This window comes from Mycteria americana, chromosome 1, assembly GCF_035582795.1.
Source record: "Mycteria americana isolate JAX WOST 10 ecotype Jacksonville Zoo and Gardens chromosome 1, USCA_MyAme_1.0, whole genome shotgun sequence".
NCBI classification, from domain to species: domain Eukaryota; kingdom Metazoa; phylum Chordata; class Aves; order Ciconiiformes; family Ciconiidae; genus Mycteria; species Mycteria americana.
In genome coordinates this window covers 87,248,804-87,264,453 of record NC_134365.1, presented here as the reverse complement: position 1 = coordinate 87,264,453, position 15,650 = coordinate 87,248,804, and the positions used below count along the sequence as shown (strand labels likewise).

Genomic DNA, 15,650 nt, shown 5'->3' with positions numbered 1-15,650 from the left:
ACTGAACAGAAGATATATATATATACCCATATATATATATGCTTGTATTTTGCTCATGCACTTCATTTGACCTTCTTGTGGAACCAATTTTATGTGCTTCTTTTATCTACCTGAGCTACAATAAATTACTTTGGGGTTGGGGTTTTTTTTTTTGCAAGATGGGTTAAATTTTTTCTGAGGCACTCTTGTCTGGTTCAAATTCACATTTCTCCCTTTCCTGCTAGGATGTGGAATCCTGCTTCTCACTATCTCCCACCTCCCTGGCTGCCCTGAGCCTTCCTTAATGCATCAGCCCTCTGCTCTCTGTGAAACCTGTCCATCTTCATTTGCCTTTCCTGGGCAGTCTGAGTCTTACAGTACCCCCCAGACCCATGCCTCAGCCTGTAGTCTTCACCTCTCCCACAACAAACCGATGCACAAGTGAAAATACCACACGCAGTGGAATAATTCCAGACTAATTTTGTCAGGAAGGCGATTCAGGATACCAATAGCTTCTGGAAATCAGAGCCTGAAGAAGTTGTGAATGCTGATCTAGAAGGTAAATTTGGGAAGGGTGTGACAAAGCCATTTCCTAGGAGAACAAACCAGCCTTGGACTGAGCAAGGTGCTTCTGAGAAAGCCACTGAAAATGGTTCTCACCAAAATCACTCTTTGTTGGCTCAAGGAGATGGGAAGAGGGAGTGAAAAGCCCAGGAAATTTAGGATGAAAGTAGAAGTGTGTTGCAGAGATGCCAGAATGTCCTGAAAGAAAAATACTGTTAAAATATGTACACAGAAGCCTTGTGTTTATAGAAGTCATTCTACTGGCTGCTAGCGGCAGGTCAAAAAGGCCTTGAGGTCCTACAGCTGTTGCTGGCTGCGGTCCAGGTTTGCTCATCTGCACTGGGCTTGCTAGGGAGAGGCAGAGAGGGGCACTGGGCTGTGGCAGAGACCCCCCCGCAGGATGCCCAGTGCTGGAGGAGGGGGTTTCTCTGTAGCAGTCATGCCAGCTTCATGCCGTTACTGACAGAGACAAGACAGGTGGCAAAAACAGCAGAGACAACACCTGTGAGCTGGGGGAAATCTTCCCCCCCACAACCCCATCTCTCCCCTGGAGTGGGGACACAGCCCCAGGCAGCTGTGGCAGCAGGTGTGGGCCACCACCAGTGTCATGCCTGCTCCTCCACCATTATCCTCACACAAACAGGAGTGACAAAGGCCCATGCTAATGCCATTTTCCTTCCCATAACTTGCGCTTGCACACACAAAACTACATTAATTTTGGAAAAGCCTTGGTCCATATCCTGGTGCATGCAGTCACTGCTCCTGCTCCTGTCCTGTCCCTGAACTGCCAGCATAAACTGGGAGCCGGTTGAGACCCATCAGTCTGCTAAACAAGGCATCATCAGGGCTTAAGGAGAGGTCAGTTTTGGGAGTTGTATGACTGCAGGGTCAGTGATGATATAACGATCATGACCAAAGTGCTGGGCACAGTCCCCTCAACAAAAACCAACCCTTGCTCCTGCAGTCCAGATCCTTTTGCTTAAATAACTGCTTGAGTACCCAAGTCTGCTCCTCTTTCTACTCACATGGGTGTCCGGAGCAGAGGGATTATCCTGTACCACCTGATCCCCAGGTGGGACAAAGCAGCAAGCTGGGTGAGCGTCCATCACGAGTCTCCTCCAGCACTGCAGCCATCTTCAGCAGTTCAGATGCTCACCTGAGACTCTGGCAGCTGAACCAACCACCTCTGTACCTAAAAAAACAAGCCTTGACTTTTTCAGCAAGAGAATCAGCCTGAAAAAAACCCACTAAGCTAATAGGGCCTACCTGGCCTCCAGCACAGGGTCCATCAAACCTGGCCTGTCCAGGATGAAATGCATGGGTAGCAGAGAATGGCTGCACCAGGTGCCTGTGCTGCCTGACAGCACTGCCCGCAGCTGTCGAAGCCAGGAGGCAGCACACCTGCCCCAGCACAGCCCTGATCTCACGCTAGCAGGCGGCAGTGCAGTCTCCAAGCCATGCTGATCCTCTCATGGGGTGAGGAGTGGCACGATGTGGACACGCGACCACAGCTCAGCAACCCCAGTGCTGCATTCTGCTCTCTTCCTGGGCAGAAGGGCTGGAAGAGGCACGCTGAGTCCCCGCAAGTGACCAAAGGCTGTGTCCCCACTCACAGCTGGGACCAACCTTCAAAGCACGGTCAGGCTCACACCCCCACTATCAATGCAGAAGGTCCCTCAACTCATTTCCATGTGGCCTGGCTGGCATTACAGCGGACATGATGGTGCCACTGGGATGCCTGTAAGTGCACAGCTGCGTCCACAGATGCACAGCTTCCAGTTCTCCCATCTGGATGGGCATAACAAGAATGATAAGCCTTCCTCAACACTGCACATTGCCCTACTCTACTTGAAACTCACCTGCAAGCACAAACTACTCTAGGCTCCAATCTCATAAATCTCTTTTTTTGGCATCTCTCCTCTCTATCTTTTCGCATGACGACCTTCTTTGTTCCCTAGATGCACAGACTGCCCTGATTGAGAGAAAAGTCATCCACAGAGTGAGTCCTAGATGGGCTTTGCTTTCCATCTGAGTGCAATGTGGGCTTCAAGGAAGTACGGAGGTGGAGGTTCAGACCAGATAAGAACAAGCTTGCACAAAACATAATTGTCAACATAGATGTACCTGATGAGTCCCCAGCTAGAGTAGATTGCAGTAATGTCTTGCCCAGGCCTGGGCTGCAGTAATACAACAGCACGCTCCCTTTCTGACACAACACACTGTCTTCACAGCCTGTGCAGCAGATAACACTGTGGCAACAGCACTCCTATGCCGCACTGAAGACAGAGATGAGAAGCCAGGTGTCCCTATCAGATCACTTTTGTGTGGTCCCTGCCTTGTGGCATCCCAGGGCTTTACAGCCTGTGTTGCATGTATCCTGGTCCTCCTTCTCAGGAGGCATTGCGGACTTCTGCCTTTGCTAGGTGTGACGAGGATGTATCTACACCATGCAATGGAATAATGCCTCTACATGACGCAAACCACAGTGATGTACAACTCTACAAAGCAGCAAACACAAGGACAGACATATTTTATCATGTGGTGACAGCTCATCAGAGTAGACCTGAGACGATGGCAGGACTCAGAAAGGCATACACGGCAATACTTACAAAATGACAATGGCAACCAGAGCTCTGTGCAATGATGTGGAAACATCATGGAAAGCAAGAATTTAGAAAAAAACTGAGAAGTGCTGGTTTTCCCTAACGTGTTGGTGTTTCTGGTACTACTGTTCTCCATGTTTCTGGGCTACAGAAGGGAAAAAGCACATGCTTCAGTCCTTTGGACCCACCTCCAATGCATGGTCCCCTGCCAGGACCCACAGACCTGCTTGCTCCAGTGGAGGAGGGGGCTTGGATGAAGCTGAGGCTATACTGCCCTGTCCAGTTCTGCTGAACCAGAAACATACGGGCTGAAATAACCCCAGCCCATAGCCCTACCTCCCCGAGCCCCTCCTGCTTCCTAGTTTATTTCTGCCCTTTGAGTGCAACGCGAGGTTGTGATTTGGTGGATCCCATCAGCCTGGATCTGCCAAGGCAGTCCATGTGACTCATGTTCCCCGCAGGCTCTGCAACGAAGCACTCGCATCCCTCAGCCTTCAGAGCCAAATGACCCTGTGTGTTTCTTTGCATATTCCCAAGGTCTAGAAGGGAGGAAGCTGTGCACTTCAGCCTCTTCTAGTTTCTTTTTATCTCAGGGAAAAAAAAAGAACAGTTTTCAGCATCCATTTGAGTGGCTCATCAGCCTTAATGCAGCTACAGAGAGTAGCTTCCATCCACCCTTCTCAAAGGTGAGGCTGGAGTAGGAGTACCAGACCCTTGCAGATGCTCAGCTCTGGACTGGTTCCTTTCTGAGCATATTCCCAAGTGCCTGTTTACCAGGAGGGACCCCAGGGTTCGTTACTGTGCTCACATCTGAGCAACACCTCCAAACCACAGCCAGCTGCCTTTGCCTCATGCATGTCAGCATCCTTCCCCAGCATACCCCCTGAAGACGTCTTTGGCTCTCGTCCTGTTCATTTTCCATACAGCTGGGCAAAGCCTTAGAGGTGCTTTCAGATTTGGAGAATTAGAGAACAGCAGAATAAGAGGTTAATAATAACAGCAGAGACTGCCTCGCTGACAAGGAATCAAAAGGGAAGAGAGAAGAAACCCCAGCTCCTCAATGCTTCAGCACCAGCTGGCTGGTGTCAAAGTGGCTGGTGTTTCAGGCTCCGGTGCCAGGAAGTCCCTCCTCTGAGCTTGTCTGTGTGGAGGTAAGGTCCTGGAGATGAACAGCAGTAATAGTAGTGCTGGCTGTGTGAGGACCACGGCTCTGGAGGGGCCACCACACCAGCTGGAACGAGCGGAGCCAGAGAGCTTCCCTGGCACAGGCCAGCTGCATCCAGCACGTCAGCGGCGCTCCTGAAATTCCAGCCTATTTTTTACTTAAGAAAAGATTGTTCTGGTGTTGAAAAACCTCAGACATACTAGACAAGCTAGGGGAACAGGTGGTAAAATGAAAATTGCAATTCTGTGTTACAAATCCAAAGAAAAGAAATAATTTCTGCTCCTTCCAGATATCGTAGGTTCCCAGATTAATGATTCAAGAGCTCCTAATTATCCTTTCTGTGTACGAGAACAAACAAGTAAGTGTTCAGTAATTTTGGAAAGTGGCGTAATTAAATTCTGAAATGACATTTTTACATCCTTTACAGACTGGAACTCACTGTGCTGGGATATCAGTGAGGCCACAAGTGCAGGAAGGATGAAAAGGGGGTCAGTAATGTACAGAAGAGAAGAACACACAAAGCATTACATCAGGTGGGTAGGGGAAGCAGGAGGATATATACACCTCTGCCAAATGGCATGCAGCATCATAACGACCATGTATTTGACAAGCCTACCCTGGTACGTCCTTTTCTCAAGGCAAATATCATACACAAATATTTATGTATGTGACAGAGGAAAAAAATATTTCAGAAGGTGCCCAGCTGTGTAAGGAAAAACATTCAGCTGTAAACAAGCATCCACAAGTTCAAATCCTAGTTTTTACATTGCAAGCCCTTAATAATCCTGTGTAGCTCATAACCAGCATTAGTTGTCTGTCACCTGATGTGAGCTATTATCACTTGCCCATTTTGCAGATGAATTACCCAAGAAATCTCACTAAATCTTTCCTTATGGTGCTAGGAATAGAATGTAAGGTTTGGATATGACAAAACTACATTGCAGTCACTGTCTTTTCTGAAGGAATATGCTAACGTATCTGCTTGGCTGGATTCTTGTTAGCCATTAACCACACCCTGCTCAAAGAGCCAGGAAGGATGCCAGGAAACCTGCTTGCAAGCACACCAACTTAGCCTCACAAGAGGCTATGTAAGCCATGTTGGGGCTCTGAGGATGGATTTAATTGCATCCATGATCTGTGACAACCATGTGTGAAACCTCCCATGGTCACTATCAAAGTCCTGAGTAAGAGCTGTGAACCATCAAAGCCCGGAGAAGTCACTGTTGCTATTCTGTTAATGCTTTTGCTTTTATGCTTCTGGTGTTTGTTTCTTGGTTAGTGAGCTCTGTTCCTTTTAGAATCCAGGGCACCTCTGGGAAGAGCATTTCCCTTGACCTGCAGAGCTGCTGTCCAGAAATAACTGATATTTATGCAATGAACTTTTCCAGAAAACATTTCTTATCCTGACATTGTAACAGTGGTGTTTCTTTGGGCCTGGATGCCTTAGGATAGTCTAGTGAGCTGCTGAGCCTTTAGACAGCAGATCACCAGTCAGAGTCCAGCCTGGCTTTGTAGGAATTAAAAATCGCTCCCAGCTCTGTGAGTCCTTCTAGGAGATGAGTCGGGGGGGGAGGTCTCAATTCTAGCCTGGACTTCCTAGGCTAGAATTGAGATACACAGGGAACCCTGCACCCACAGGGAACCCTGCACTGTGGGGCTTCAGGATTTTCAGCACCATCAATACACAGCACATACGCAGTTGCGACCCACTGTTTATCAAAACCAGTGAAACCAGGAGTCTGGAAATCCTAGGCAAATAAAGAGAGTCTTTGAAATCCATTTACATGAGATGGATGGATGGACAAGCATCTGCTTGGAAGTATGGCAGCCCTAGGGTAAATGCTCTTCTCCTTCCCACAGAGTTCATTCTGCTTCACAGTAAATTTTGTGCTTTCATTCAAACTAAGAACCCAGCCACATTTGCAAACACAAGAAGCCTCCTCAAGATAGGAGGACCTGTCTCCACCCAGCTCTGCTCACCAATCTCTGTCAGGTGTAGCCCAAGCCATGAAGAGATGCTGGGCTGCAGGATGTCCCTACCTGAGCAGAGCTGAGGCAGGCAGGCAGCACAGAAAGTGCTGGAAGCTTGGTTTGCTGTTTCCCTGAGATAACAAGAGAATTTATTCACCCACGTGGGCAGGCTAACAACTCACAGTAAGGAGACTCAACTTCTGAATCAGAAGAGGATGGTAATGTGGAAGTTATCACATTAATTCATACAAATGACAGAACTGGAGCTGTACAAATGTTTACATTTGTGGATATAGACCTTCTCGCTTCAAGGCACAAACCTCCCACAAATGATAGGAGGTGAAAAGAAATTATTGAGGGGGGCCATAATTGTCCCTTCTCATGTCTCTGGCTCTTGCCATTGCTGGACTGACCACTGAGATGAACCATCTCGGGGTTGTTCCACCATGGCAGTTCTGGCATGCCAAAGCCAGAGCACAGCAGCATTGTCGCCACTTGCCTTCCTCAAAAATACCTCTTATCACCTACCTGATGCAAAGCCGGATTTATTCTAGTGGTTCCTGATTCTACTCACTGTTTCTAAAACAGGCCCCAGTCACAACAGCCAGTGCAATGCAAACAGGTCTTGTCTCAGAGATGATCTCTTTTATACCCCTGGAACTGCCTTCGCTGCTGCCCCCAGGCCTGAGAACCAGCAGTATCTCCAGCTTTCTTACTCAGGAGTCTCTCCTTCTGCTTCATACAAACCTCAGATGAAATTCCTTGGTACCCAAGGCACTTGGGATCACCTCAGACAATATTTAGAATGATGTACGAAATCTGTCCTGTCAGAGGGGGTGATAAAGCTGAGCAGACCCTGGATCCATAGGGTCAGGTCCACTTTAGCAAACAGGGTGATGCAGCAGGAGCAGATCTGTAGAGGAAAACAGCTGATGCTGAGGACTTAGTGGCCACGCTGTAAATGACCAGGGGCTTACTTCAGACTAACCCTAGCCCAAAGCAAAGCTGAATTCTCATAGTCCTCAGAGCACATTTGCTGCAGATCTTGCAAAGGTCCTTTCATCTAAATTGTTCATGTTCTCCTGATCTAAACTGAGGTGCTAATGCAGCTACACCCTAACTGTCCAGAAATATAGACTCCCATCCCACCCCAGTTCTGATGGAGGAAAGGACTGTAGAGATTTTGGTAGACATCCGTTCCTAAAAGGAACAAAGACAAGGAAGGTGTTGATGCCTTCACTTCAGTAGCAAGACAGTAACGGGAAAATGAGATGTCCATTGTCTTGTGAAGACTTTCTAGCCAGGATTGCCCTCACTGAGGTGACACACTGGAGGGGGAGCTTTACCCCTCTGACATGACCAACACATTCCTCTGAGCTCTACTCCCACTCTATCTCCTTCCTTCTCTTCCCCTTTCCCTGTTTGTGGGACCACGCTGCTGGCTGGTGATGGAAGAGGCCATCACAGCAGCTGAGCAAACTGAGTCAGCTCTGCTTACCACAGCTCACCTTGGGCAGCAGGTGTCCTGGGCACCCTGCTCTCCAAGCATCCTTTGCAGGCCCCTCTGTTAGCACGAGCTCTTTGCCTTTCCCCTCATGTCAGCATCCATCCTCCCGACATCTCTTACGGCCCGGGTGCCTCCTCATAACGCTCTTTCTTTGGGAATGGCAGCCCAGCACCTTCTTGTCCTGCAACTCGTATTCCTGGGGGCGGCCGGGCTTGCCGGGGGCAGGAGGGATGCACACGAGAGGGAGCCGGCCGGGGCCCAGCAGCAGCAGCCCCTGTGGCTGGGCCCTGGCCAAGACCAGCTCCGGGAGCCGCGCGTACCCCGGCACAGCCGGGCGCAGTCTGCTCCGTCACTTCGCACCCGTCGGGACCGCGACCGCGGCCGCAGGCGCCCGGGCGCCGGGAGGGGCCGGGGCCGGGGCCGGGGCGGCGGCTCCCGCGCCCGGCCGGCCGGCCCGCCCCCTGGCTGCTCGGCCTGGCGGTGCTCCCGCCGCCGTCTCCCGCCGACGCTCCCCGCCCCTCGCCCCTCGCCGTCGCCCCGCCTGGCGGATGGCCGGACCGCGGGGCCGGGGCGGCTGCCTGCGGCGTCCGCTGCGGCGGCCGGGGCCGGGGGCCGGCACAGCCGGGCAGAGGCGCGCACAGCCGCGCGGGGCGCCCGTCGCCATGGCAGCGCTTGCTCCGGCGAAAGGTAAGATGGGTCCCTCCAGCCCCCGCCGCCGCCGCCGCCGCCGCGATCGGCCCCCGCCGCCGCCGGCCCCCGCGCCGCTCCGCTCCCCCGCGCGCAGGGCGGCACCGCCGCCGGGCACGGCCGCGCTCCGGGGCGCCCCGCGGGCTCCGCGGCCCCGGCTCCCGCCCAGTCCAGCCCCGGCCGGCCGCACCGCTTCGCTCCGCCACCACCGGGCGAGACGAGGGGCGGCCCGGCCCGGCCCCCCGCTGCCCTTCCGGCCGCCGCGGGAGCCGCGGCCGTGCCTGGGCTGCTGGGCGGGAGGCAAAGGGAGGGGGCGGCGGTGCACCTCGGCCCTGGGCCGGCCGGCCACATCCCCCGACACCCCGTTTTCTCCGCTCTTCCTTGCAATTATTCTGGGTCATCTTCCCCTCAGACCCCCCGCCCTCGCCTTCCCCTGAGTCGCCAGCCCCAGGAGTCTCTCCTCTCCCTGCTGGTGGGATGGGCAGTGGGATGAAGCGGGGGGCCCTGCTCCCCAGCAGGGCCAGGTGAGGATGGGTTTCCCCAGCCTGCCCATCCTGCATCAGCTCTGGGGCTTTCCCATCTCCGAGAGCGGGAGGACCACAGCTCGGAGCAGAATTGGGCCCTAAAGACAGCAGAGGTGGGAGGGTTCCTGCATCATCGAAGGAACAGCATGGGCCACCAGAACAAACCGGGTGGGAAGGGCAGCAGAAGGAGGTGCTGCAAGGAAATTCATTCCTCTGGGATTATCAGGGCTGGCTAGCTTCCCGTCTCCAGAGGCCACAGGCCTAACTGCAAGAGCGATGGCACTGGGGGAAAAGAGATGAACCAGGGCAGAACGGAGGCATCGCCAATCCAGTCACAGCAAACTGCGCCAAGCAGGGAGGAAAGGAGGAAAAGCCTCAGGTGGTTACAGAGAGGGTGAGAAAATATGGAGAAGCAGAAGGAAGGGGAGGGGTGGGAACTGAGCCACTAGCTGAGACTGGGGGGCACTGATCCATCCATGGAAAGATTAAGTTTACATCTGCTCCAGTCAAGGCACAGAGCAGGCCTATATCTTCCTGGAATATACTGCTTGGGCACCCCCTGTAGATTAAGACAGAAGAGGGGGTCTGAGCTGGTAGGACCAGGGGTCACTGGCAAAGGTGGGTACTCTCAGAACTGGGTTAGCAGTCTTGTTCGCTGGGTTTGGAACCGTGGATTGTCTGGAGACCAGAGCAGCTCTAGCAGAAACATGCTAGGTGGGCGAGGTGTGTGGCCGAAAGACTTGTGCTTCAAGCCTGCAGGATGGCAGGGTATTGCTGGAGTGGTGGCACGCACCTGTGGATGGGACGGGACGAGAGTGGCAGGTTACAATCCAGAGCACTGGCAGAGAAAAGCTGAGGTCCAAAGACTGGCAGAGCTGTGGGAGCTGTACAGCAGGAGCGAGGGGTGTTGGAGCAGGTGCGTGGGGAGGGCAGGACCTGCACGGCAGGGAGCAATGCGAATCAGGCCTTCCATTACAGAAATGGCATTAGTAATGCTTTGGGTGGGGAGCCTCAAACTGGAAGGGCAGGGAGCACAGGGTGTCTCAGCAGCACTGGAAGGAGTTGCTGGGGGCCAGAGTCTGGCCTGAGGTATGCAGGGACTGGTACAAATCTGACTCTTCTGTTCCCTGAAGGACACAGGGAGTGCTCTGCACAGCCTAAATCATGACCAGCTGTTTGTGTGGGCAAGGAGAGGAGAGATCTGGGGAGACAGAATGATCTTAAATTACTTTTTCTCTTTTCTCTCTTCTACAGTGAACCTTGTGCCCTGAATCTCCAAGGGAACCTTTGAAAAGGATCTTCCCCTCCCCGTCATCTTATTGTTTGCCAGCTCTGCCCTGCACTGTGCAGGGAAGCTTGAAAGAGCAGGCTGAGCCCTGGAGGACAGCAAAAAGGACAATATAGTGAGGGTGCTGTGAGGTCTTGGATAGGGAACCTTCTGAATCTTGTTCCTCAGCCTTCACTCTCTGCTGATGGCTCTCTGACAGCCTTTGGCAGGAACCTCTACCTGGCCACGAGCGTGGCATCTGGTGAGAGGGGGATTACACACGGTGTATGTGTCACCCTCACCATTTCCGTGGGACCTTTGTCCTGCCTCCTGTCTTCTCTGAAACTCTTGGCTAGCTCCTCATTCACTAGGACACTGGGCAGCAGGCACCTGCTACTACCAAACTGTTTGGAGTCCCCAGCAGTCCCTGTTTGCGTGTGGCCTTCAGCAGTCCCAGCAGAAGGTGGTCCCTGAGACAGAAGCTGCCTGGTGGGCACATGAAGTAAGGAGAGCTTTTTCTTTGGGGGAATAGTGGAGGAGGGGGATGAAATAGATGGGGAGGGAAAAAAAAAGTGAGCCCAAGAGAGTGAGGGAAGAAGCACTGGCAAGCGTTCATGAGAAAGAGAGAGAAAGAAGGTGGAAGAAAGAAAAAGAAAGAGAACAAGGGAAAAAACAGGTGAAAAAGTTAGAACAAGGGAAAGAAATATAAGCAAACAGAAGGGAAAGGGAGGACTAAAAGTGAGACAGAGTTGACAGCTGTTCTGCTTAGCACCTGGTGGCAATGCCTTGAGGAACCTCTCCAGTGTGCGTACACCTCACATAACAGCAGCAGCAGATGAGGAGGGACGTGGCTCCCCCAGTGTGGAATCCCACTCACCCTCTTACAAAATCCCAGTGGCAGGGACAGGGTGCAGCCTAGCAGGGGTGGCAGCATGGGGGACTCTGAATCAGAGTCCACCTTGCACAACAACTCACTGTGGTGGCTGGCATGTGGGATGTTAGCACTGTTGGCCAACTCTTGGATTATCCTCAGCATCACAGCCAAACAACAGAAACACAAGCCCCTGGAGCTGCTGCTATGCTTCCTTGCTGGGACCCACATCCTTATGGCAGCAGTACCCCTCACCACCTATGCCGTGGTGCAGCTGCGGCGTGAGTCCTCCGACTACGACTGGAACGAAAGCATCTGCAAAGTCTTTGTCTCCACATACTACACCCTGGCGCTGGCCACCTGCTTCACAGTGGCCTCCCTTTCCTACCACCGGATGTGGATGGTGAGATGGCCAGTCAACTACCGGCTGAGCAATGCCAAGAAGCAGGCTCTGCATGCAGTCATGGGTATCTGGATGGTATCATTCATCCTCTCCACTTTGCCCTCCATTGGCTGGCACAACAACGGTGAGCGCTACTATGCCCGTGGCTGCCAGTTCATTGTCAGCAAGATAGGACTGGGCTTCGGTGTCTGCTTTAGCCTGCTGCTGCTCGGAGGAATCGTCATGGGCTTGGTGTGCGTGGGTATCACTTTCTACCAGACCCTGTGGGCACACAGAAGACGCCGGCGGTGCCGCCATCAGAGGGCAGAGGACGCGTCATCCTGCTCTTCATCAGCACACACCACTTTCAATGTGCCGGCCATTGTCGTGGAGGATGTACGAGGCAAAAGGAGGTCTTCACTGGATGGCTCTGAGTCAGCCAAGACCTCCTTGCAGATGACCAACCTCATCAGCGCTATTGTCTTCCTGTATGACACACTCACTGGGGTGCCTATCTTGGTAAGCAGCGAGTTCCCCCTTTCCCTTCAGAGTCTGCAGTTAAACTAGATTTCCATTTCTCTCAAGTTTTAGAGAAGAAACTCTGTCTTCTGTCCACCAGCCACAGAGTTGCTGCATCTGAGTCTGCGTTATTCTGAGGGCTGGTTTTAAAAAGATTGCAGTAATTCTCTCATCCTTCTACAGCAGCATTTTCTTAAGACAAGTCTAAGCCTGGGGAATACACACCACACAGCTAAAACCACTATGAAAGTTTTAAGGGCTAAGAGTAGAGGAAATTATTCTGCAAACTTACATGGGGATCTACCTCTGTAAAAACAATGAGATTTCTGTTTCTCCAATTTGCTTCTGGAGATCTGATACACCAGCTTTAAAAGCTGTTGCAGACAGTTTTCTTTTTCCTTCTGCTTGTATGGTCATAGCCAGCCCTCAGGTTTTGGCTGGTTGGTTGATTCTCTGTAAAACTGGAGAGCTGGGGAAGTTCTCAGAGGGAACCATTAAGAGAACAGAGGCTTAGTCACAGCTTTTTTTTTTCCAGTGGCTGTGTCCTTTGACAGCAGCTATTTAGCTCCAGCTCATAAATGAACACGATGAAGAAGGGATGCTAACACCAGCTCTCATGTTAGAGATATGACAGCTCAGAATATGGTCCTGCGGTAACCTGTGGTAACACCCCAGGAACAGTTTTTCAGAGGGGCACAGGGTAATTACTTGATGAATCCTTTACAGACAGATTGTGTTCTACTACAGAATTGACTCCCATTATCTTTCTCCCTTGATCCCCACTTCTGTCTTCTTTCTTGGCATTGTTTCTTTCCCTTACCTTGAAGGTCGTGAGCTTTTTTAGCCTGCGCTATGATACGGCCCCCAACTGGATGGTCCTGGCTGTGCTCTGGTGCTCCATGGTGCAGACCCTGCTGCTCCCCTCCTTCATCTGGTCCTGCGAGCGCTACCGAGCAGATCTCCGCACCGTGTGGGAGCAGTGTGTGGCTATCATGTCTGAGGAAGACGGAGATGATGGTAAGCTCCTCACCATGCCACAGTCACCTTTCTTCACTAACCCCCTCGCCAAAAGACTACAGAAGAAAGAGGGGTCTGCCTTGGAAACAGGACCTGACAGCACTCAGAGTGGTGTTGTGGGTGGCTAGGTGGGATTCATGTTATAGATTGGAATGAGCAACCATGAGAAAATTTATTCTGGAGAAGGCTCTGCCACTCACTTGCTGCCTTAGGACTCACTAGCATCCAGGAAAAATTAGTGCAACATCCTTCACAGTAGATGCAAGAGTAGAGATGATGTGTACAGCTGTCAAACCACAACAAAAGTGACACGCTGGGCCTCAGCCCAACTCGCTGATCCAGAGGTCCAAGTTCTGGCAGTGAGCGATTCAAAAGTGAGACAGAAGAAACAGGGCAGTCTCTGGGTGCTTTAGTGCTGCTGCAAGCAGAAAGATGAGGTCCTTGTTCAGAGGTGAGCCCTGAGGGCTGCAAGCAGGGTGGCAGAAGTCAGACAAGCATTAGGATGGCATCCAGGTGCCCTGATAACGCTCCTCTTCTGGCTGAAAAGTGTTGAATGCCATTCTCCTCTTTGTCAACAGATGGTGTGTGTGATGATTATGGCGATAGCAGGATCTGCAAAGTGAGATTTGATGCGAACGGTGCTGCGGCTGTGAAGCGGGACTCCCGGGACATCAAGCTGCTACCCATGCACCACATGTTGTTGCCCCAGGACAAGGTGCACTACCTGCAGGTGAGCCGAGAGCTAGCAGGGGCAGCCCTACAACCCACTTCCTTCTCTGTTAGTCTCCCACGCCTTTGTGTCCTGTTGACTCTCTTCTCTGAGAAAGCCTCAGCTACTCCCCTCCCGTTCTGTCTCTTGAAGTCTTCCATCACCTGCCTCCTTCTCTGTTTTCCAGGTCCCTATCTCCCGTAGAATGTCACATGATGAGACTAACATCTTCTCCACCCACCGCTCCGCTCCATCCTTCCTACACAAGTGGTCTTCATCTGACGACATCCGCATTTCCACCCCCCACAAGCCTGGAGGCCCCGGCTTCTTGCCTCCTCAACTGCATGACTACCAGCACCGCCGGCGGCCCCCAGAAGACGAGCTGACAACCCTACGGCAGTTTTTGGAGGGGGGGCTGATGCCCCGGGGCTCCAGCTCCAGCGCCTGCTTCTTCCGAGATGAGATCACTATGTTCATTGATGAGACACCACAACCCACCCCAGCCTGCAGCCCACGGCACTCCCGTCTCCTGCTTGCATCACGCCGTGATCGCCGCCTCTCCCTTGGCAGCAGAGAGGAGGAGAATGCTGACCAGCCACGGCGCTGCTCCTTGGCTGGCAATGAAGCCTGGCATCTGCAGGATGGAGAGCAGGAGCCATGTGAAAGGACCCCTGAGGCGTGCAAGGCACAGACCTTCCAGGATCCCAAACTATGAGAGACAGCATCAAAAATATTCAGTGCCATCACGATTTTTAAATAAAACTTCAAAAGTTCCCTTTGTCCCAGACCCGATCACTAATTTGCATTCTCATCTTTCTCGCCAGCAGGCAGGAAACACACACCCCACACTGGTGGGGGAAAGAGAAGTGGGACAGACCCGCAGAAGGGAGCACGAAGGACGGAAGAACAGACAGCCTGTGCCTGCTCTCAGGTTACAAACACACCCACCACTGCCACTGCCACTTGGTCCCCTCACCAGTCCCGCTCCTTTGTGAACTCCGCCCTCACATCTGCTCTGCCCTAAGAGACAAGGCAGGCGCAGAATGGTATTAAAATTCTATATTTGGAGTGTCAATCGTGTGTCTGTTTTTAAAATAATATATTAGTAATAATTTTGTTTCCATAGAAACAAAATGGCTGGCCCAATGTTTAATGAAGCTTCACAGGCTTCTGGAAGGGAAGTGAGGAACATGCGAGGCTCCCTTCCTCCTTCTCCATCCCTTTCTTGACAGTGCATCTGGAAGGCAGCAAATGCTTAGCAGCCCAGGGAAGGGAACGAAGCCCATAGAGGAGTTGTCATGGGAGACTGGCTGTTTTCCTGTCCATTTCAGGGGAGACTTAGGCTGCCTACAGCTCAGCAGGAGTGGCCTTTGTGCTTTCTAATACCACTCAGCAAAAGGTATTCCTTTGAGGCAACCCCAGGCTTGAAAATGATTAAATTCTCTCCAAAAAGACCCTGACCTGTAACATCTTATTTCACCGGTGCAAACTGTTGATTCCAGTGTGAACTTTGCGTGAAACACGATGGCCCAAACTTCTCACCCAAACAGGAAAGCTGACAGAGCCTTCTGGGGGAAGGCCCCTGAATGTCCATGCTGTCAAAGCTGGGAGTGGTGAGGTCTAAAGCAGGCTCCTGCCCCACACAAAACTCTTGGAAGGGAGGTGCAGAGGTAGTGTGGACCTTCTCCTGCCCGGTGCTAGCTGTAGTTCCAGCCATGGGCAAGGCTTTAGCTGCATCATGTGGGACTGTGGGAGACAGGTAGCCCTTCACATCCAAAGTGCTTCTCCATGTGATGACACTTGGTCTACGAACTGTCAAAGCGTGCCTCGTCCCCAGCACGGATTCTGACAGATTAACCATAACCTCTTACAAGATGTCTCGTTG

At 52.2% G+C, this 15,650-nt stretch overlaps 1 protein-coding gene across 2 annotated transcripts; it reads left to right on the top strand.

The window, feature by feature from the left end:
* Positions 1-8,261: 8,261 nt before the first annotated feature.
* On the top strand, positions 8,262-14,828 carry GPR162 (G protein-coupled receptor 162). Of its 2 annotated transcripts, XM_075510871.1 has the most exons (6): positions 8,262-8,476; positions 10,255-10,769; positions 11,301-12,039; positions 12,867-13,056; positions 13,635-13,786; positions 13,953-14,828. In XM_075510871.1, the coding sequence occupies exons 2-6, from the start codon at positions 10,765-10,767 to the stop codon at positions 14,478-14,480; spliced, it is 1,614 nt and encodes a 537-aa protein (XP_075366986.1). In that variant the 5' UTR covers positions 8,262-8,476; positions 10,255-10,764; the 3' UTR covers positions 14,481-14,828. The 2 variants fall into 2 exon arrangements, with proteins under 2 accessions (XP_075366986.1, XP_075366975.1); XM_075510860.1 differs by having other exon boundaries at positions 10,255-12,039.
* Positions 14,829-15,650: the final 822 nt, after the last annotated feature.